This window comes from Melopsittacus undulatus, unplaced genomic scaffold (genome assembly GCF_012275295.1).
Source record: "Melopsittacus undulatus isolate bMelUnd1 unplaced genomic scaffold, bMelUnd1.mat.Z mat_scaffold_55_arrow_ctg1, whole genome shotgun sequence".
Taxonomy (NCBI): domain Eukaryota; kingdom Metazoa; phylum Chordata; class Aves; order Psittaciformes; family Psittaculidae; genus Melopsittacus; species Melopsittacus undulatus.
The window spans coordinates 556,449-576,925 of NW_022994420.1; the positions used below are offsets into that span (position 1 = coordinate 556,449).

The 20,477-nt window shown below is 53.5% G+C and overlaps 2 protein-coding genes and 1 long non-coding RNA gene across 3 annotated transcripts; all 3 read right to left on the reverse strand.

Moving 5' to 3' along the window:
• Nucleotides 1–5,203: 5,203 nt before the first annotated feature.
• On the reverse strand, nucleotides 5,204–6,921 carry LOC117438661 (uncharacterized). Its single transcript, XR_004550947.1, has 3 exons — nucleotides 6,866–6,921; nucleotides 5,712–5,785; nucleotides 5,204–5,300 (listed from the first exon to the last, which is right to left on the reverse strand). It is a non-coding gene; the product is annotated as an uncharacterized lncRNA (long non-coding RNA).
• Nucleotides 6,922–11,611: 4,690 nt separating this feature from the next.
• LOC117438684 (hydrocephalus-inducing protein homolog) lies at nucleotides 11,612–14,684 on the reverse strand. The gene is made up of 3 exons (XM_034074126.1): nucleotides 14,612–14,684; nucleotides 13,306–13,431; nucleotides 11,612–11,823 (listed from the first exon to the last, which is right to left on the reverse strand). Exons 1-3 carry the CDS (start codon nucleotides 14,682–14,684, stop codon nucleotides 11,612–11,614), a joined length of 411 nt encoding a protein of 136 aa, XP_033930017.1.
• A 504-nt stretch (nucleotides 14,685–15,188) lies between these two features.
• LOC117438685 (hydrocephalus-inducing protein homolog) lies at nucleotides 15,189–18,688 on the reverse strand. The gene is made up of 4 exons (XM_034074127.1): nucleotides 18,596–18,688; nucleotides 16,691–16,810; nucleotides 15,943–16,077; nucleotides 15,189–15,392 (listed from the first exon to the last, which is right to left on the reverse strand). Exons 1-4 carry the CDS (start codon nucleotides 18,686–18,688, stop codon nucleotides 15,189–15,191), a joined length of 552 nt encoding a protein of 183 aa, XP_033930018.1.
• Between the last annotated feature and the right edge of the window lie 1,789 nt (nucleotides 18,689–20,477).

Sequence of the window (20,477 nt, forward strand, 5' to 3'; positions counted from 1 at the left end):
CCAGAGAAGCTGCTCTTCTCCCTCTGGCACTGCCCAAAGCAAAAGGACTTTCACAACCAGAATCCAGGGGTTACATAGTAAAAAGGAATCACATTGCTTGAGGAACTCCAGCAATTCCTTCATCAGGCATCTCAGGGAAGGATGCATAGACCTCTCCAAAGGAGAATTGCCACCTAAGATACCAAATGCTGGGGTGCTCCCTGACAGCGGCTTAGAAGAGACGACTGGCCACCCCGCAGAGACAGCAGTCACCATGTGGTGGAGCTGCAGCCTTACCTCAAGGCCTCTTTGGGAAGCCTGTTTCCATAGAGCAGAGGATCCCACAGGCCGGTCAATAAAGGCTGAGCAGAAGTGCTCTGGCACTATGAACTCTAAACAAAGCACTTCTGAACCACAGAGGGTCCATCTGTTTGCAACATAAACCCTCAGAGTGCAGAAAGAAACTGGGATGATGCTCACGGGAGCCAAGAGCAGAAGATGCTGAGAGGCGATCAAGGTGATCAGCCCTTCTGGCCCCTGCAATCAGATTTTAGGGCAGCCACAGGCAGAGCAGGTCTCTGGGCACTGCTCGCCACAAGTCAGGCTCTTGAACAGGGCACCCAGCACGGGGGTACTAAGGAGGAAAAAGCTGTCCAAGGAAGTACTCAAATCTCCCCGTGACCAATGGCTTCAGCTGATGTGTCAGAGATAGCTCCTTCAAGCCCCCGTGAAGCCTCTCCACCACAGGTTACCTGTGTTATACAGGACATATCCATCGACACGGAAAGATGCGGGGAAGTGCCCAGTGTTGGTGATCTTCACCGTGTGTGTGTGGATGTCACCGGGAACAACATAGCCAAGGTCCAGGATGTATTCGGGCAGCTCAGCTCTGAAAGGAGGAGTAAGGACACTCTGTAAACCCCAGCATGGCGTGGGCTGGAGAAGCAAATGGAGTGGATAATTCTGTATTCACTGCTCTGAAAGCTCAAGCCAAGCCCAGGAAACCCAAGGCCTGAGCACCCAGTAATAACACTTGGCTAAGTCATGGGGAGTGCAGGGCCTAGGATTTATCAGCCACCAATGGGATCTTCGAGTGACTTTAAAGTGGGTACTGGACACGGTAACTATGCTGCGAAAAGCCATTGCAGAGAAGTCCACTGCATCTCCACTGATCTCAATCAAACTGCTAAGCTGGTGTCCAGCCCAAGCCTGAAACTGCTTCAGGACCTTGTCATAGCATTTCCTGGCAGAGGCCTTTGGCAGGCAATCCCACTTGGTAAAGTGCATAAGGGATCTGGACCATTCCCAGCTCTTCCTGCATAGTGGGGTCTGTTTCTTGGCACAAAGACGCCGGCTTTGAGATGCCCCTTTCAGAGCTGGTCAGCAGGGGTGGTGCCTGTGCTGTCTGCAAGGGCTTGCTCGTCTGCACCCCTCAGCTCTGAGAACAGAACCCAGCAACTGTGGGGAGGGGAGCACCTCCAGAGCTCAGGGGAGCACTGTGCAAGCGAGGACACCGACCTGCCCACAGGGAGCACATCATAGCTCTCAGCATCAGGCCCCTTCTGAAGTCCGCAGCTGTTCCCAGCTCTGAGACACAAGGAGCTCTCAGGAGCAGGCCTGCACTGCTGGCTGTTACCCTCAGGGCCCCTGCACACAGGCTACAGGACTCCCTACTAACTTGAGAAGCCTCCGATGTACACGCTGGTGAAAGGCAGTGTCCTCCGGGGGACGGGAGCTGAGAGCTTTCTGCTGCTCCACGGCATGTTCCTCCAACAGCATCTCCTCCATCTGCATCTGCAGCTGAGCATCCCACTGAGGAAAGTAAAGACAGGGGCTGCTTAGCAAAGGTCCTTCCCAAGGCATAAGCTTCTCTCAGGTGGAGGATCCCACCCTGCTCTTGTTGAGAGAGGCGATGGAGTCATTCTGTCTCACTGCTCAGTGTCTGGGACACTTCCTGCTCTCTCAGGCAGGATCATAGCTCCAAAGAAATGAACTCCAGTGTCTCTCCCTGCCCAGTTATCAAAGCTGATCTGGACACATGGACAGACAAGCCAGAAACCTTCCAAAGCTCCAAGTATGTCCCTGCCCCCAGTTAGTGCCAAAGCAGCTTGGACAAAAGCTCTCCTGGAAAGGGAATCATGAGAGAGCTGGAGCCTCTCGGAGATCCAGAACACAGCACAGCCTCAGGGTGCATTCAGGCTGCTGCTTTACACTCTGTAAAGCTGGCAGGGCTTGGCTGGTGAGCAACAAAACCCCCAGCACCGACCTGAATGTCCTTCAGAGCACCATAAACCCAACTGCTTGAGCACAGCCCTTAGCATCTCCTGGGGTAGTCAGGAGCTGGTGCATCTCCAGGAGGGACAACTCCCAGAGGTGGGCAGCCCATGGGGCACGCTGAGCTGACACAGTCCGTGGCCAGGGCTGTGCAGGGAGGCACCCAGTGCCAGCAGAGCCCTGGGCACAGGGCCGTGGGGCGCAGGGGCTCCAGTGACACGCAGGAGGGTGGCATGTGTGGGACAGGGCAGCAGCTCTACTCACCATGGTGCCTGAGTCGTCCATGCGGGGCTCGGCTGCCACAGCCTCCCCCAGAGCAATGGCCTCGTCTCTCTGGCTGCCTTTGTCCAGCTTTTCTTGGGCCTTTTGGAGGATCTTCTCATATTTGGCATTGCCTGAAAGCACAGAACACCACCAATAGCAGTGGGGCAGCACAAATCCCATGGAAGACGGGAAGCCCCATTCCCCCAACACGCAGACACAAACTGCTCCAGCAATGGAGAGAAAGGCGATCCTGCTGCTTCTCACCCCCAGCCGTCTTTCTCACCACACAGGAGCATCTCAGCCCCACAACGTGATGCAAACCCAACCCTGTCAAAATCCCTGCCAGCCTCTCTTGCAGCTTCCCTGTGCTTTTCTGCCCAGCCTTCGTCTTCCCAGACCTCTGGCATACACTGGCAAGCTGTGCAGGATGGTTCCTGCGGCAAAGCCACACGGGCTCGTCTGCCAGAGACCAAGGAAGCAACCAGAGGGCTGAGTTTGCCTGACAGCCCTGAAACCTCCAGGCCTGGCGGAGGTGCCTGTGAGCTGCCCTATGGGCATATGGCATGGGGGAAAGCCAGGTGACCTTCCTGGTGAGCAGACAGGCAGTGCTCACCTTTGATGTTCCTGGGCAGGTCCAAGTGGATCCTGGGAAAGGTCCCTTCTCCTTTCAGGCAGACTTTTGCTGGCTCCAGGTGACCCACTTGGATCTGGAAAGCCCTGCAGAAGACTCCAGGCACTCCTGGCAGGTAATAGACTTTCAGCACTTGCTGCTTGCCAGGTTCAATGTAACCCTGCGGGGCACAGAATACGGAGGGAGGTAGTGTACCAAAGAGGACTCAGTGGAGGGATGGCTCACACAACAGACACGCTGAGGACACAAGACAGCTTCTCATACATAAGGAAACATCAGACATCACCACCTCCAGCTTTCTTGTACCCAAACGCCCCAGTCTCCTACACCAAGATGCAGTATGTCCTTCAGAGGCCTCGCAAGGCTGCCCTCTGCTCAGCATGAGCACAGCTCTTCTGCTGACAGGGTTTACCCTCTGCTAGCCAGAGCCAGGCACAACAAACCAAAGCTCTTTCACCAGCTGCTCTGGAAGAGCACCGAAGGGCCTGCACTTCCAGCAGGGCCAGCAGCTCCTGGCAGCAGCTTGCAGGAGAGGACATCAGCGTGTCATCCCTCAGGCGGACAAGCACTGAGGAAGGTGGAAGCCACTTGCCCCTTTGCTTCCTCTTCCCATTGCAGAAGGGCACCAAGGCAGGAACACTGCTCCAGCTCTAAGACACCCAGGCAGGATGACAACTGGGATGGAGTGATGCTCCAGTGATGGCACAACCAGAGAGCTCAGCACTCAGCTCCAAAGAGCTCCCGCAACCATCGTGCCTCCCACTGCTGGTTGCTGTAGGACTGCAGAGCCAGCGGCGGCCAAGGCCAGTCAGGTGCTCCATTAGGATTGTGCTCAATGCACCTCCTCTGCCTCTGCAGCAATCGCTCACAGCCCTGTCTCTCCTGCCTGGTTTTGGACGGGGGTTGTGTGCTCATTCCCCCTATTTTCCCCCAAAACTCTCTCCTGGGCAGCCTGACACAGGCCGGGTGAAGCCCTTGTGCTACTCACCATGCTGGGCACGACCAGGGGCACGCCAGGCAGAGGGCTGGCTGCAGTGCCTGTGCCTGGGCTCAGCACCACAAAGGCAAATCCCAGCTTCCCACTGTTCTGCAGGGTCACTGCTGCTTCCAAGACTTTGTTAAACACCTGAGGAGAGGACAGAAGAGCAGGAAGTTACAGGCACACGTCTGCTGCTCACAATTTCATTCCTCTTCCATTGGGTTGAAAGCAAAGGAACACAGCCCAGAAGCAGGGAGCGCACAGGAGAGATGGGCACTGGGCTCTCTGGGTTAACCTGGGCAACCCATGACTGCAGGGTACCTCTGAGCCCTACACAGGGACAGGTATTTGTGGCAGAGGGGCAATTACAACCATGGAAAGATCAGGAAGAAACCAAGGAGGGGACACAAGCCCTCTGCACTTGAAGGTGTCACCCAACAGCGAGCTGAAACACAGGAGGAGGCACTGAGGCATTTCAGGAGAAAAGGCACCTGCACACAAGTATTTGTGGGCAAAATACAAGCCAAAAGGGAGACAAACAGGGCAACGCACACACGGCCAACAGCTGGAAACAGCTGTGGGGTTGTAACTGGAAAGAAGTACAGTGAGGGTTATTCTGGGACATTCTATCCAGCTACAGTGACTGCAAGCCCAAGTCAGCTGCCTCCCTGGCCGATGAATCAGGAGCATTGAAAGAGAGCACCTCCTTGCACCTCTGGCTTTAGGAGCCCATCAGCGGATGGACATCTGAGGGACACATCCCTCTGGAGAGCAACACTGGGATCCTGCCTGTCCCAGGAGGCAGCGGTAGTTCCCTCCAAGAGGATGGATTCCCAGCTTTGGGCTGGGCTGGAGATGGCCATTAAACACCAGCTTGGAGCTATCACCCAAACGCTGGACTTCCGAGCCACAGAGCCAGCAGAGCAGCTGGGAAGGGGGGAGAGTCCTCGACCCGGGGGGGCAGCAGCCCACCGGTCATGGCTGGAGACAAGGAGCTCTGACAAGAGCAGCGTGTGGTACCTGCAGCCCGCAGTCGATCTCGGTGGTGTCCAGGAGGTAGCTGATGCCTAAGGCCTCCCCACGCAGAGCCACCTCGTAGCAGGAGTCCAGAGCTCTCTCCGGATACACCACGCTGAAGGGAGCCTCAGGAACTCCTCTGTTGAGCAGGAGCACCTGCAGCAGCAGCAAGAAAGCAACATGGAAATACATGAAGAATCCTCTTTACTTACTGAAGCCTCACTTCTTTTCTACTTTAGCAATTAACATCTGTAAAAGGCAGAAGATGCTGAGCGCTGCTGCCAAATACAACAGGACAAGTTCTGCCTCAGGGCTTTTTCATGCAAAGCAGGGATAACTTCACACAAACAGAGCCACTCTGGCCTTATTCCCCTGACACAGAGCACTCCACTTGACCTGCAGTGGCAAGGACCTGCTCAGCACCACCAACTTGATTCAGACCCATCCCACACCTCCACCAGGCTCACTGCTGCCCACGAGCCATCCGGATCCACCCCATGCCCTGCCACCCGTCCTGCTCACCCCGTAGCTGTGGCTTGAGCCAACAAACACCTTCCCGACGCTCACCTGGTCGCAGCTGAGTTCCACCTGGGGCCCGACGCCTTCCCCGCTGATGCACAGGGGCAGCCTGGTCTCACAGCCTGTGGAGGGAAATCTCTGAGCGCAATTCCTTCTGCTACCCGGCACTTTCCAGGTTGTCTCAGTGCTGCTGCCGGTCCCTGGCCTGCATGGAACCACCTCCAGATGCTCCAGGAGAAGATACGGGACCCATCTCGTCCCTCAGGAGATCAGCCTTGGGGCTGGTTTCTCATTTCTAACCAACCCCCTGGGATGGTGTCTCAGAGAACCACAGAATGGTTTGTGTTGGAAAGGACCTCAAGATCATCCACTTCCAGCCCCTTGCCATGGACAGCGACACCTTCCACTAGACCAGGCTGCTCCAAGTCCCATCCAGCCTGAACTTGAACATTGCCACGGACGGAGCAACTTCCTTGGGCAGCCTGTTCCAGTGCCTCACCACTCTCACAGCAAACAATTCCTTCTGGATATCTAAACTAAATCTCCCCTGTTTAAGCTCAAACCCATCACCCCTTGTCTCATCCCTCCAGCCCTGGAAAACCAGCCCTCTCACTGAGCAGATCACATAAGCCAGACATGTACTGCTAACATGCACATCCCTTGGTACAAAGGCAACCGAGACCTCAAGGCTTACAGCCAAACTCCAGGGTGGCTTCTTTCCCTTAGATTTGCTAGAGATGACAGAGCACAAGATCTTCAGTCTGAAAGCTGCTCTCAGCCACTGAAGCCTGAATCCTGGCTCAAATTTTGGACGAGATCTCACTGCCATCCCATTCTACTCTGCACACAAGGCGAGCAGCACCAGGAGGAGGAGAGAGCCATGCAACCAAGACTCATCTTGGAGGTAAATGGTCTACAGGCTCCTGGTGCTCCTTCATTAAAGCTGTGTCTGTTGCAAATGCTGGCAAACCCGTGCCAGGAAAGCTTATTCCTTCACTACTTTGTCTCTTCTGGGGTCAGGAAGCCAGAGCCAGGCATCCTGAGCCCTGGCCTCAGACAGGAGACCACCGGGAACCGCAGGGACAGCAGCATGTGCCAGGCACTGTCCTCTTGAGCCCTCCAGAGCTACACGAGATCCCAGTGGGCTGGAAGAGTGTTTGTACCTCCTCTGTGGGAACAGGAGCAGGAGGAAGGAGCTGTACCTGAGATGTCACAGTAGGCTGCCTCTTGGTAGACTCTGGCTTCTTTGGGCTTAAAGACCACATTGATTTCAAGTGAAGAATTTGGCAAGATATCTCCCTCCTGAAACAGAAGTGACAGCAAACCATTTATCTTCAAACAGCACATTCTGTTGCCACTACAGCCCTGTAAGCCTTTATTTAGAGCATCAGCAAAGGGCAAGGAGCAAGCAACACTTGTCAACAGAATTTAGAGGAGAGCTTGGAAGCAGCTGCAGAAACACCTTCCAAAGTCCCTCGCCTTTACTGGCACCCGGAAGGGGCTTTTGTTACCCTCAGAAGAGACTGAGCTCTGGCTCAGGGATTTAAGTCTGGGCCACGCTACCAGTTTCTGCAACTGTCTGCTGCTTCCTCAGGGTCTTCTCTCTCTGCTGCTCTCCCACAGGATCCTGGCACTAGTGCTCAGTCCCAGGAAGCCTTGTCACACATTTCAGCAGGCACCCCTGGTTTCTATAGGCTCTCACTTCCTCCAACTGCCTTAAGCAAAGGCACCTCGTACAGCCCTTCAGCCCCAGCATTACAAATACACTTGACGTAAGTAGCTACACCTCTGGCAACCGTAATAATGCTCTACAGGAATTCAATATTGAGTTGACGGAAGCAGATAAAAAGAACAGAGTCATTTTTCTATCAGCACAGCCAGGCTCTGATTCCACTCTGCTCTTGGCTATTCTCAGGAATTTGTCCAGAAGAGCCTTGAACTGACTGGAGCTTCCAGCACTCCTGCAGCATCAATATTTACTAGCTACGGTTCTGCCACTGACACAGCACTGACAGCTTAGAGGACAGCCCCACAAAAATTAAAGAGCTACAACATGGGAAGTTATTGGCCTGCAGCTGCAAGTAGTTCCCTGATGCACAACCTGCTCTGAGTCAGGAGAACACGGGCAAGGACAGGCAGAGAAGAACCCTTTCAAACACCAACTGCCAGTAACTGCAAAAGTCTGAAAGAGTAAAGTCACTTGGATTCTTCTCAAAACCTGCACAAAGTCCCCATGTGGGACAGGAGACACTGCCCATGACACAAAGCCCTTGCTGCCCCGGCCTCCTCCCATTCCTGCATCCCCATTCCTCTAGCCAGGGCAGCTGGAGCTGCTCAGGGCCTCAAGGCATCTGTCTGACTCTGCAGTTGATCCCGGCCCCAGATAACCCAAACTCAACATCACAACGCTGAGCTGCCACTGCACCAAAAAGTACAGCTTCAGCAAGAACCTGGAGAACACTGCAAAGGTGCATCTCAAACACTGAGGAGTGCAAAGGAGAGCCCGGCAGGGTTACTGCGAGTGCCCAAGGCCCTGGGGGCATGATTTGCTCCATACCGAGACCACACTGACTGCTGGCATCATTCTGTACACACTCTTTAACTAGTGCAGGAGGGAGCTTAGAGCTTTGGGCACGTGCCATTGCTTCCATTACAAGCTAATCAGAGGAGGGTGCAGCACACACCCTCTTGCCAGGGATGATGCCTTGCTGGCCACCAAGCACCACAAAGCCATCCAGTGAGGCACCACGATCATCACAAGGGACACATCTCCATACATCCAAGGTGCTGCTGGGTCCCAAGGCACAGCCAGATTACACTTCTCTAAGGCACCTGAGGAAAAAGCTTATGGGCTAGCACTAAAGCCTCTCCTTTTCTAGGGATCAGCACAGCTCTCAGGAACAATCCTGATACAGCACCCACACTGGAGCCTTGCATTCATAGCCTCCATCCCAAGAGAACTGACCCAGCACTTAACAGGCTCAAGAGCAAGACTCTCCATGGGAAAAGGATTGTTCCATAAAGAATGGAATTCATGGAAATCAAGAGACTGATAACACTGCACAAGACACCAGGGGAGAGACTCCTGTAGGAGCCTGCTTTGATTCAGCCCTAGAGCAAACCATGTAACAGGAACACGGCCATTTAGGAAAGGTTTCCACTCACAGCTTGGGGCCAAGCTACACTTCACGTCTCTGCATCATCACATCTTGATGTGGACAGGACTCAGCCACAATTCCAGACCTCCCCTTAATGCACCTCAGGAGCTCAAGAGCAGCTTAAGCTCATTGTGGAGACACAGCAACTGGAATGAAGCAGGAGCCCTGGGGCACACTCCAGAACCAGCTCACACACCACAGGATGCTCTGAAGGCTCAGCTCAGCAGCTCCCACTCTCCCCAATATCCCTGCTGCTCTGACACAGTCTCTTGCTCACATCGTGCTGCTGCCAGCTACAGTGCTGTGAGACCGCACTTGTGCTGGCACTGGTGGCTCTCAGCCTTACATGCGCTGCAGGAGCAAGCAAGAAGAGAACAGCAGCCCCTTCCTCAAAAACAAAATCAAAACATAAACTAGTTTCACCCACTGGAAAAGAAAGAAGAGGTTGGGATTATTCCAGGCTTCACTCCAAGATGAGAAGGGATGTTGCACTGCTCAGATAGCAGCCATTCTTCAGCTCAGACCATGTGAATACCTACAGCAACGGCTCTGGCTGATTGAAGGACATGGGGGTTTTGCTTGCATCACCAGGAAAGTGAGCAGTTTTCTCTACCTATCTGCAGTAGAACTCAAAAAGCTTGTTTAAACCTGCCAGCCTCGTGTCCAGGCTCACAGACGGCACTGGAAGGGACACTCAGATGTGGTATACATCCAGGTCTTAGGAATGGATTGCTGTCCCCCCGATTAAACTTGGGCTCAATTTGGACTCCTTTCCACAGGAGATCATTTCATTCTGCAGGTCAGGATGTGAACTAACAGTGCACCAGTGGCCTTTCTTCACCCCCATGCGCTACATGGAAATGTGTCCTTACAGAGAATAACTGATACCTCTGAACACTGTGAGGACACTCATGAAGTGCCCTTGAGTCACAGCCCTTGCAGCAGAGCCCAGCCTGGGGTTGGCTCTTGCTGCTGCTCAGAAATGCTTTCTGCAACAAGCGCCACCAGCCTCACCAGAAACCTGATGTCTCCTCTCTTGGCACATGGAGCAGCTGACGTGGGATCTGCCAAGGGACCTCATTCAGAGAGGAGAAGGACGAGGAGCAGGAAGGGAGGTTCTCAGCCATCACTTACCATGGGCACAATGGTGAAAATATCACTGCAGAAAGGCATGGAGTCTCCCTGCACATCTGTCCCCTGGCTCTGGGAGGTGCAGATGGGAAGGGAAGGGTGTTCTCTGAGAGGGGGGACCACCCCATGCTCCTTAGGAACATCAACCAGCTTGTCCTCTTCCTGTCTCTGCAGCCTGTGCCATGGGAAAGACGAACCAAGGAGATCATTGAAGAAGCAGCAGATTTGCAGAGCCTGTCGTGTCCGTGCACGACCAGCAAAGCACTTGGTGAGGAAGAGCAGCAGCTCAGCACGGGGCTGACCCTGAGACACAGGCTCCCCCACGGATCCCATTATTTCCAGCACAGCAGCCAGTTTTACTGCTCACTGACAAGCTCATCAGAGGTTTCTTAAAGCTGGCAGCCCTCAAGAAAAAGCCTCCTGCACTGGGAGGGGAGAAGCAACCAGGTTTCAGCTGCATGTTACCAGCAGCACACTTTTCCCCTCCCCTTTTGCACCCACAAGGATGAGGAGACAGTATCTGCACTGCCTTGCACCAGAGGATCCCGGTGCACTTCCAAAGCAAACCAATGGGTTTGGCATCCCACCACTTCAGTGACACAAATGGGTTTCTGTGCATGAAAACAGAGGTGCCAAGAGAGGAAGGGACTTTGCCCAGCATCACCCAGGAAAGAAGTCAGCATCTCTGAATGCAAACCCTACGCTGAGACTCGAACCACCTCATCTTTTCCCTCATTTTGGCCTCCTCTGCAGAGATGCAATGCAGTTAACCTCTGCCTTTATTGCTGGTTGCAGCAGAAATCATTCTAGTGATTAGAGATCACAAGCAGGAGATGAGAGGGGAGCAGTGCTGCACAGTGGCTGCTCCTTACTGGGAGCCTGAAAAGTTGCACAAGGATTCCCCAAGTCACAGAAGCTTTTAAGTCTCATTTCCAGTTCATCCCCCCAGGCTGTCAGTGTTTCTCTGCTGCCTGAAATGGCAATTTCAAAGCTTCACCAGAGGCACCCTTGGAAGAACCTGTCCCATCTCTCACCACCAGGATGACACAGGTTGCTGAAGCCCAAAAGCACTTCCAAGTCCTGGCTGCCCTCCCTTCCCTGCACAGCCCTCCCCCTCCACATCTGCCCAGCTGAGGAGCAAGGCCAGAAACACCTCCTTGGGCCAGAAACCAGGACACTGGAAGGCAATTCCCCAGCCTACAGCAGGACGGCCACCACCTTCTGGGCCAACCGAGCACTGTATCCTGCGTGTGGCTGGAAAAGGAGCCTGACACCTTAGCAAAGAAGAAACTGCTTGAGTATCATAAGAGTTGTGCCACCTGCAGCTCTTCAGTGCTACTGCTCAGTGCAGTCCCAGGTACCGAGTGCTGACACCTGCCTCAGCCTCATGGACCCTCCGCAGTGCACGCAGCTCTGAACTCAATAGTTTGTGGCTCCCAAACGTGAATTTGCCCTCTGAGGCAAGCCAGTGATTGCAATCAACCTTCTCTCCCCAAAACATCATCCTCAGCTGTAGCACGGGTGGGACTGGAATGGCAAGGGTTAAGCTCCACACTGTGCATGGCTCTGTCTGCCCTAATCCCTTCAAAAGCCCCAAGAGCCCTCTGAGGCTGTGTGTTAGTTTTCCCCTGGGGCATCTATCTTGCTGGGAGGAATCTCTCAAACAAACCTCAGCTTCTGCCGCTCCTCCTCTTCCTCATCAACAAAACGCTTCCACTGGAAGTGGGCCGTGATGCCACTCTGGTTGTGGATGACCAGGGAACTTTGCTTTGACAGCGTGAGGGAAGTCTTCTCAACTGTCAAGGAGCTCTTGTCAAGCCTGATGTCAGCATTTACAGCTGTTCCACAGAGGCTTTTGTGAACATCTTCACCTGGAACAAAGCAAAGGCAAAGTCTTGGCTCATCTCACTTGCTGATGGAAGTACAAGGAACAGGGCAATCTGCAGGCAACAGGAGAAAGAGCTGCAGTTCTGAGCTGCATCAGCAGTTCCCCACATCAGGACATTTATCGTATCCTGACAGCTGCACATGATATGGCATGAGGATGTCCTGGCACCACCTTAGGCACCTTATTTTGGGGGGTGTTCGTGGAGATTTATCCCCAAGGTGACAGCATTTACAGTGAGACTTTGCAGATGTGCCCGGGTGCCCTTTGGGCTGCCATCCCACTCAGGTCATAGGGAATTCTACACCCAAGTCACTCAGTGACGCTGAGGAGCCTCACCTCAGTCATGGCTTGCCCAGGCTCTCCTGCAGGCAGGAGATGCCCCCACTCTCGTGTCATCCTCATCTCCTGCTCCTCAAATATTGGCCATAGCTCTCATCTCAGAAACCAAGCGGGAAGCATTTGAAATGAAATGGACAAGGGCAGAAAGAACAATGGCAAGTACAGAGCAGCTTCTGTGCTGAGCTCTGCACTCAACAGGGTGCTATGGGGCCCTCGGATCCATCTGCCAACTCCTTCTTTTGCTCCTGCTGCTCTCACAGCCCAAGTGCCTCACCACTGCCAGAACATTCTTCCTTGTCAAACAGTGCTGCTGTTACCACTTCACCACTGGAGAAGTGAGTCCCTTCACTAGGGTAAGTGTCCGCTGGAAAGCTGGAGACTTCCAGCATCAGAGCAACACGCACAGCAGCACAGCCATTCCCAAGGGTTTCTCCAAGGTGCCTGTTCACCATCCTACCTTCAGACATCATTACACCCTCACATTACTGACTCCAGCCCTAGCAGCAGCTTCTTCCTAAACCTCACCATTAAATAACTGCTGCTCACTAAGGGGGTTTCAACAGAATCACTTCCCAGGCTACAGCAAAGCTCAGAGCACCCTAATGGCTACTGCTGCCACACTAACTGCTCCTCACAGTCACAAGACCTCAGCATGGCCCAGCTCTCGGCAGAGCACCCACTGTACCCATGCATCACATCACAAGAAGAGGGTCTCTACCTCAAAGGCCTTGCCAGGAACTGTAACACAACACATCGGGATGAAAAGCAATGACCAGTCAGGAGAGCTCTATGGGACAAGTTGCAGGCTCTTCAGACAGCTCTCTGCACATGTTAAAAGCCATCTCCTTTTCAGTCAGGCTCCTTGCTATGCCTTCTTCCCCAATGGAGCACCCAGAATATTCCCCATCAGCCCCCTGTGCACTGTGCTTAGGGAAGATCTGCTGCCTTGTTACAGGCTGAAATATTCCAGCACAGCAATATCTGGCAGCCAGCATGGAAGCTTTGCTCTACCCAGCAGTGAAGGAGTCTTGCAGAAGGGATTCAACAGGACAATGAAGCCATCAGACAATGATGGCAGACACTGCTCTCTTTGGAAGGACACACCGAGGGTGCACCAAGCACTTACCTGTGTCATAGTGAACAATCATGGGACTTGTATAAACACCGGTCTTTGGTGGGTGAAATTCCACCGTGACTTGCATCGCTTCTCCAACGCCAAGAGTCCCAATGGAGGGATCCACAGAGAAAGGGGCTGCAACACAAAGAGAGAGATCTGGGCCCTCCGTTAACTTTGCAGTCTAGTTCACTTCAGCTCTCTTGTGCAAGCAAGGAGCAAGCAAACCACAGGCGGTACAAGAAAACCAGAGCATCCAGGATCAGAAACAGAGCGGGTGACTCTCCCTGCTGAAGAATCCCATGCAGAAGCAACCCTGCAGAGGATCCCGTGGTATAACATGACCTCAGCCCCCCATCCTCTGCACACAGTTCTCAGCTCTTCACCTCTGCCATCCAGTTACTCACAATTCTACGGTTTTTGTGTAGCTCACTTAAACTTTTGTAATGCTTCCCATTTCTTTATTGCAAATCAGGACTGAAATAGTTCATTGCTGAAGTTCGGGAACTCTTAAAACCCTTGTCAAGGAGCTCTCAACACATGCTCTGTCATCCAAGTAGAGTAGTTGGCAAGTGCATTGCAAATAGATGCTAGACTTCACTAGGTACTTATTGTGCTGGTGACAACTAGGCCTGGAAATCCCAGAAGTAAACTGTACAGTGATTTACAAGTTCCTGCCCATGGAGCTCCACAGGGAAAAGCAGCAGCCTGCTTAAAGAGCATCCTAGAAGCCTGCTTAAACAGCCTTGCCAGCCTTTGGCAGAAGCTCCTCTCAGACCCTCGTGTTTCACAGGAGACAAGTTGAAAGTCTTCTGAATCCCGTTTCCTGGAGAAGAAACTGAAGCAGCTCAGGTGCACCAACTGAGACGCAGCAGGTCTTTGGTGCGTTCTTAACCTCAGCTCCTGCGCTGAGACCTCTGGGACCAAGCAACTCTCAACTCCCAGCCAACTGAACCGCCTGCCTTGCTGGATGCAGTGTCACAAACACATTCCCCTCTCCAGTGCAGCAAACTGGAAAACCAGTGACTGGCTTCTGAGACCAACAGGAACAGGACAGGCTGTCTGCAACACAGTTCACCTCAGGCATTTGATGACGGGACCACCAGACTACCGTGAACTTGTGGCCTCCAGAGACCGGGTGTGACTTGGTTCCTAGTGGTATGGAACCATTTCAGAAGGTGATTTGTGACCACAAGGGTGCAAACCAGCTACTCAGCTACTTGAGCCCTCTCCAGGAAATGTGGGAGAGAGACAAGCTCCAGGAGAAAAGGCCCCCAAGCCCTTTGCAAATGCACCAGGCACTTGGAGCATCTTTCACCTGCTCCCTCCTTAGCTTTCTGGTAGTCCACTTCTGAAGCCACCACCTGCTCCTCTTCCACTTCAGAGCTCATTCTGCTTAGGCATATTTGGTCCCAGGCACCAGACCAAGCCCATGGGAAAACAAAGGCCCTGGACCACACACTCTTATTGCCTAGGGCCTCCATAGCAATTGCTTTCATCTATGATCTCTGCTTGCTAATATAGACACAGCTGCTGATCAACTCTTCAGTGCCTCTCTCCAGCTCATTGCTTGCCCATTTCTTGATGCTGCCTTTGGGCTCTGTGACCTGAGCCCCTCGAGCTGTCCTCTGCCACACAGCACCTTCTGCAGCACTCCAGCTGCCTTCCTACCTTGGCTCTTCCAATCCAACAGCATCAGATCTGCAAGATGCTGCCTTGGCAGACATCACTGCACTGTAAAACTTGCTTGCAGAGCTTTCTCAAAACACCGTAAGTAATGGCAAACCCCACGTGTCCTGCCCATAGTCCAGCACCTCAGATGCTCTGCCTCCTTTTTCTCACTGTTTACAACTCCATGAGCACACAACAGCGTTTTGCACAAGAGATGAGCTCCTTTACCTCAGAGTGGTGATGCTGTAGCAAGCCTCCCGCTTCCCCACGTTGCGCACCAGCAGAGTCTTCTGGGTGCTGAACCTGACTGGACACTCGGAGAAGTTCAGCTGCTCAGGGAAGTCCAGGCTGGCTCGGGCACCTATGGCTCGGATAGGCACAAAGAACTTCTCCCTCTCTGTGATGATGATAAGCTCCTCAAAATAATCCTGCAGGGAAAGAAACAAGCTCAGCACAGTGCCTTTAGCACCATGCCCGTGCCAGAAGAACTGCTGCTGGTTTCTGTGACTCTCACAGTAGCATTCGATAATGTACTCGCACTTTTTACCTTCATGGCCTTTCATTACAGATTATTTCACAAGCAGGGGCAGCCAGGGACCATGGGGCAGATCCTCTGTAGTTTTCTAGAGGCATGCTGCTTGAGGATAGGACAGACTATTCAACTACATTTAAGCAGCAAACACAAGATGAGTAAAAGGCCATGCACAGGCAGCAGACTCTCAGCCCTCAAGCCAACAGACATTCCATTAAATATTCCACCACTGAAGGACAAAAGAGCCTGAAAGAGGCAAGAGCCTCCAGCCTATGGGAGCACAACCTTCAGCACCAGCAAAGAGTCTCCCCCAGGTCTAGATCCAGTGCAACCCCACTGAACCCAGGACACTTCTTCAAAACCCACACCAGATGCCTGCTTTGGAATCCAGCCCTGCAGGTTCACCTTCCCCTCAAGGCATCATCTCTCAGGACCTCCACTCTCACCTTGTTCTCATCAGGTCGGAAAAGGATGCGGTAGGTTGAAGACGTGCCCGGGGCTACCTTATAGTCCTCATCACTCGGGCTGATCAACTCAAAGTAAGGAGAGTTCCCCAGGATGACGTTCAGCAGACGAGGAACCTGCACGAAAGACACACAACTATGATTTTGTCACTTGGGGAAACTTGAGAAGGGACCAGGACAGGCCACGTGACAGCCTCCTGACCAACCTTCCCAAAAACACTTTTAGCTCTGAAGGTACACGCACAGGAACACACAAGGCTGGACTTGAATCCCCTTTAACTGCTCCTGCTAAGCTAGCCTCTTTCCACTGCTCTTCCCTGTGCTTTGACAGGCACTTGCACACAGGTGGCTGAACAGGCTGAGAGAGGAAAACATGGCCTGCCAGAAACCAAGACTGACCAAAGAGCCACCAGGACACGGTGCACACTCGAGGTAAAGCATGACAGCAGGCAAGAACTGCACAGCCCTCGACAATCCCATCAGCTCCAGGGCTTTCAAGGGAAGCATGCTGGCTCAAAGAGCTCCTTTGGGTAGATACCACCAGTGCACGGCCAAAACCAGAATCCCCAGCATGGGAACATTTCCCCCATCTTGCAGAATGACGCTGGTGAGACATTTTATTCTGCATGCGCTGCACTGCAGCAGGGAACTTGCTCTGCTGCACACCTATGTGAATTCCACTGCTCTCCTCTTCCAGCCCAGTGCTCAACCTCCACAGCCCAGCACTTACCCTGTCTTTGTTCCTCAGAGCTAGCGACGCTATGTAGAACTGGTGGGGAATGTAGTTCTCAAACACCACCTCGGATGGGAAAGGCTGGAACGACCTCTGGTCCCGCTCAACGGCTGAGAACTGCAGATGCAAGACAGAGCAGAGAGAGCTTCAGCTGCTGGGAGAAAGATTAACGAAGGAAGATCCCACACTCATCTCCAGTAAATACAGTCTCTTGGTGACTACATCTGCCCAGCTCACGCTAGGAGATGGCAGCTCACCCACCTCTGCTCTCAGCTCAGCAAAGGGTTCTGGACCATGCTGAGCAGCCTCAAGCTAAGAAGCTCTTTTGGAGGCTCTTTCTTCAGGTTGCCTTCTCCAACAGGCAAAGCAGCGCTCACCTCCAGCAGAGCCCTCTGCTAAGCTGCTCGCTCAACTCCAGACACTTGCTGGAACAGCCACCAGCACTCAGGGGAGCAAGCAAAACCCAGCAGTTCCATGAGCCTCCACAGGAAACAAGTTGCGGGTGAACTTCCCTCTGGGACAGCGACACTGAGTCCCACACATCCCACATATCTTTTTTTGATGGAGAGCCAAGAAACCAGGCGGAAGACACCAGTACCAGGGAGGAAAGGCCAACAAGAAAGTAACAGGGCAGTTGGGAAACAGATAAATGAGGTGAATGCTGGATGGGGATGAAGTTCAGCTCTTTCCCCAGCATTACTGGGCAACTTGAGCTAGGCTGCAATTCATATCCCCTCTCCCCAGGAGCTTTAAGTTGCTGCTTCACTGTATTCTATTCACTGCTGGTTTAGTTAACAGCACTGCAGAAGCAGCTCTGAAAAGTACACACAAGAACAAATGCTGACCCAGCAGAGGCATTACTTGGAGATAATTCCTCCCTGCTTGGTCTCCCCTCTCCCAGCTGCACTGCTGCCACTCGAGACACACAGGCAGGTCTCCTGCTGCCCCACAAAAGCCACGGTCAGGCTGAGGCCAGAAGCTGTAGCACTGCCAGTTATTTGGGCGTCCTGTCTTACGTGTTCCCACCTCGTGTGCTGTCTGGGGCAACCCTGAACTGATGTGCTACAGCTCACTTGCTGGCAACACTTCTGCTCAACAGCCTACCTCAGTCGTCCACCCCACATGGACTGGCTGTTACACTGAGCAGTCCTGCAAGAAAAGCAGCTTTAAAACATCCATCTAAGAGAGCACTGATCCAGGGAAAGCTCATCCACTCTCCTCTGCCCAGGGCGATTCCCCATGGCTATCCAGCAGCCTGAAAACTCAAACACCCTGGAAGGCTCCCACGCCTTCTTCCAACCCATTCATGCATTGACGCAATTGGGTTTCTTACAGCTTAAGTAATTGCCACAGGCCCTCAAGCCTTCAAAGGCCACTACTGCCACCACTGAGGGAGTCCTGTGACCCCAAGCACTATGGCAGTTGACTACACCAAAGCCAGAGGTGGCTCTTTGAACAGCAGGGATGAGAAACAGCAGCTCCTGCCCTTGTGTCCTGCCCCAGCCCTACCCCCAGTAGCTTTAGCGATCGGTAGCTCAACTCCAGCAAAACCCACCAACTGCAGCACAGGTTCCATTGCTTCCTGCAGATCAGGACTTCAATGGCTCACTGCAAACACACGTTTTGCCTTTCCCCCAGCAGAAAGAACTCCACCACCACCAGTCGGAAATGACAACAGGACCTAATCATCAAGCTGCTTGGGTGAGCTGGAGGCAAGTCAGCCACAAGCACGTGCCCTCTTCAAATAGCACATCAAACAGCAAGGAAAAGGCCATGGAAACGGCTACCTTTTGATGGGAGACTTCACCCATGTCCCGAAGCTGGGCAGTCCGGGGCCTGCCTCATCTCCCGAGGCCTCGCCAGCCTTTGCTTGCTGCTGAGAGACTCTTCTGCCTCTCTGACCAGCTTGGGATTACGAGATGCTACCACTCTGCTCTGGAATCCATCCGCCCTTCTGGAGGACCTCATGGGCCGGGGGGTCTTGCCACTGGCCATGTCGCAGAGCTCACCTGGAAGAAGCAACAATTGGACAATCCACAACCCCAGAACCTTAAAACCCCACACCCATGGAAGCCTGGAACCCACAACCTTAGGGAAGGGCCCTTAAAACTCACCCACTCCCAACCCCCTGCCACTGGCCACAGACACCTTCCACTAGAGCAGCTTGCTCCAAGGCCCATCCGACCTGGCCTTGAACACTGCCAGGGATGGGGCAGCCACAGCTTCTCTGGGCAATCCTGTGCCAGGGCCTCGCCATTCCTGGCACACCCAAAGGACACAGTCCGTGTCTCCAGCCTCTGGCATCCTTCCTAAGTCGCAGAACGCAGGGAGGCCCTCCCCACCCTCACTCATCATTAGACCACATTTAGGCTCCATTCATAGACGTAAAACCCCACAACAGACAGCCCCTGAGCCAAAACAGCCTTTTGCTCATGGGTGCAGTCCCACCAGCCACGGAGACACACCAGGGTGCTGCTGGCACTTCTCACCCTTTCTGCAAGGAGCCTGCTGATGTTTCTAACTAACTCAGCACAGAGCTCAAGACTCTGGTTAAGAACCAGAGTTTCTCAAGGCTACTTTGCCTGCTTGAAGTTACAAAGATTAGCTGGCAAAAACAGGCTCCTTCCAGGCAGGAAACCACCCCACTGCCCAAGAGCACTTCTCCATGCAGAAGGATGCCCTCATTGTCACTTGGTAACACCCAAACTCGAGGCTCCCTACAGGCATTCCAGGCTGCCACAGCAGGAAAGAAGCAGGAAACCATCAAAGGCACAGGAGCAATTAGCTCAGATCTAAGGAAAATCCAGGAGGATATTCCCTCCTGCTTCCCTGTGTTCCACAGCACCTCTGTTGTGTGCACTTGCTCTACACAGCAAGACAGCATCTAGGCAAAGATGGCCATTCCCTGCCCCTCGACTCTTCCCCCACACCCTGCACGCAAGGCAATCACTTCATGCCTTTACAGCCCAAGACAGCTACAGCACGGCACAAACGGTGTTTGTGGTGCTGGGCCCTTGGCAGCTTCAGGAAACAAGGCTACCGGTTCCTTTTGTTCTTGCAACAAACACCAGAGCTCTGCACTGCCTCTGCTCAGGAGGACCTGCTGCAGCAAGAGCTGGCCTTTAAAGCTGGAAAGAACTGCTTGTCAGGGGAGAAACCTCATGGGATGATCCAACATTCATCTGATTTCAGGGTTTATTACCGGCTCTTAACTGCCTCATTCGTCCCAATTCTCCAAACTGTGATTTCACTTCACTTGAAACGAATCCTGTCGTCACCCCCACAACGCTTATTTCCAGAGGGCTTCCAACCTGCACAGCCCGGCCAGCCCAGCAGCATTCCCCTGAGCCCTGGAGCAAGGCTCTTCCACAGCCCCAGAGCCCGCAGGGACCAGCCTCCCAGAGGAGCAGGAAAGGAGCACAACGGAGCAATCGGGCACATCTCCCTGCAGGGGCATCACAAACCAGCACCCAGGACACAGCACCCCTCCAGCCCACCACCCCGGGGCTCCCTGCTCCCCACCTCACACAGACAAGGCTCCCTTTGCTGCAGGACCTACAGCCTAGCTCCAAGTCTCTACCATCGCTGCAAGCCGCACGGCAGTTCCACAGCCCCTTCAAGCCCTTCTACCTGCCCAGCCCTGCTCTTAGCCCAGGGATGTTTAAATCCTGCGGCTATCACACAACTGCCCCATCCCTGCTGCCAATGGAGCTGCCTCCTCCCTGCCCAGGGCCAGACGCTACCTCAGCACGGGTGATTCACGCTTCTCCTGGAGGATTCCTCC

Bases quoted from the DNA above. Each gene is read 5' to 3' on its own strand.
- LOC117438684 (XM_034074126.1), bottom strand. From the start codon at position 14,684: ATGAGCTCTGAAGTGGAAGAGGAGCAGGTGGTGGCTTCAGAAGTGGAC. The intron at 13,432-14,611 runs GTGAAAGATGCT...TTTGTGTTGCAG, and splicing joins GAAAGCTAAGGAGGGAGCAG to CCCCTTTCTCTGTGGATCCC. The intron at 11,824-13,305 runs GTAAGTGCTTGG...GCTTTGTTCCAG, and splicing joins GATTGTTCACTATGACACAG to GTGAAGATGTTCACAAAAGC.
- LOC117438685 (XM_034074127.1), bottom strand. From the start codon at position 18,688: ATGGCCAGTGGCAAGACCCCCCGGCCCATGAGGTCCTCCAGAAGGGCG. The intron at 16,811-18,595 runs GTCAGAGAGGCA...TTGCATCTGCAG, and splicing joins CATCTCGTAATCCCAAGCTG to TTCTCAGCCGTTGAGCGGGA. The intron at 15,393-15,942 runs GTGAGAGTGGAG...CTTTCCCTGCAG, and splicing joins TCCGACCTGATGAGAACAAG to GATTATTTTGAGGAGCTTAT.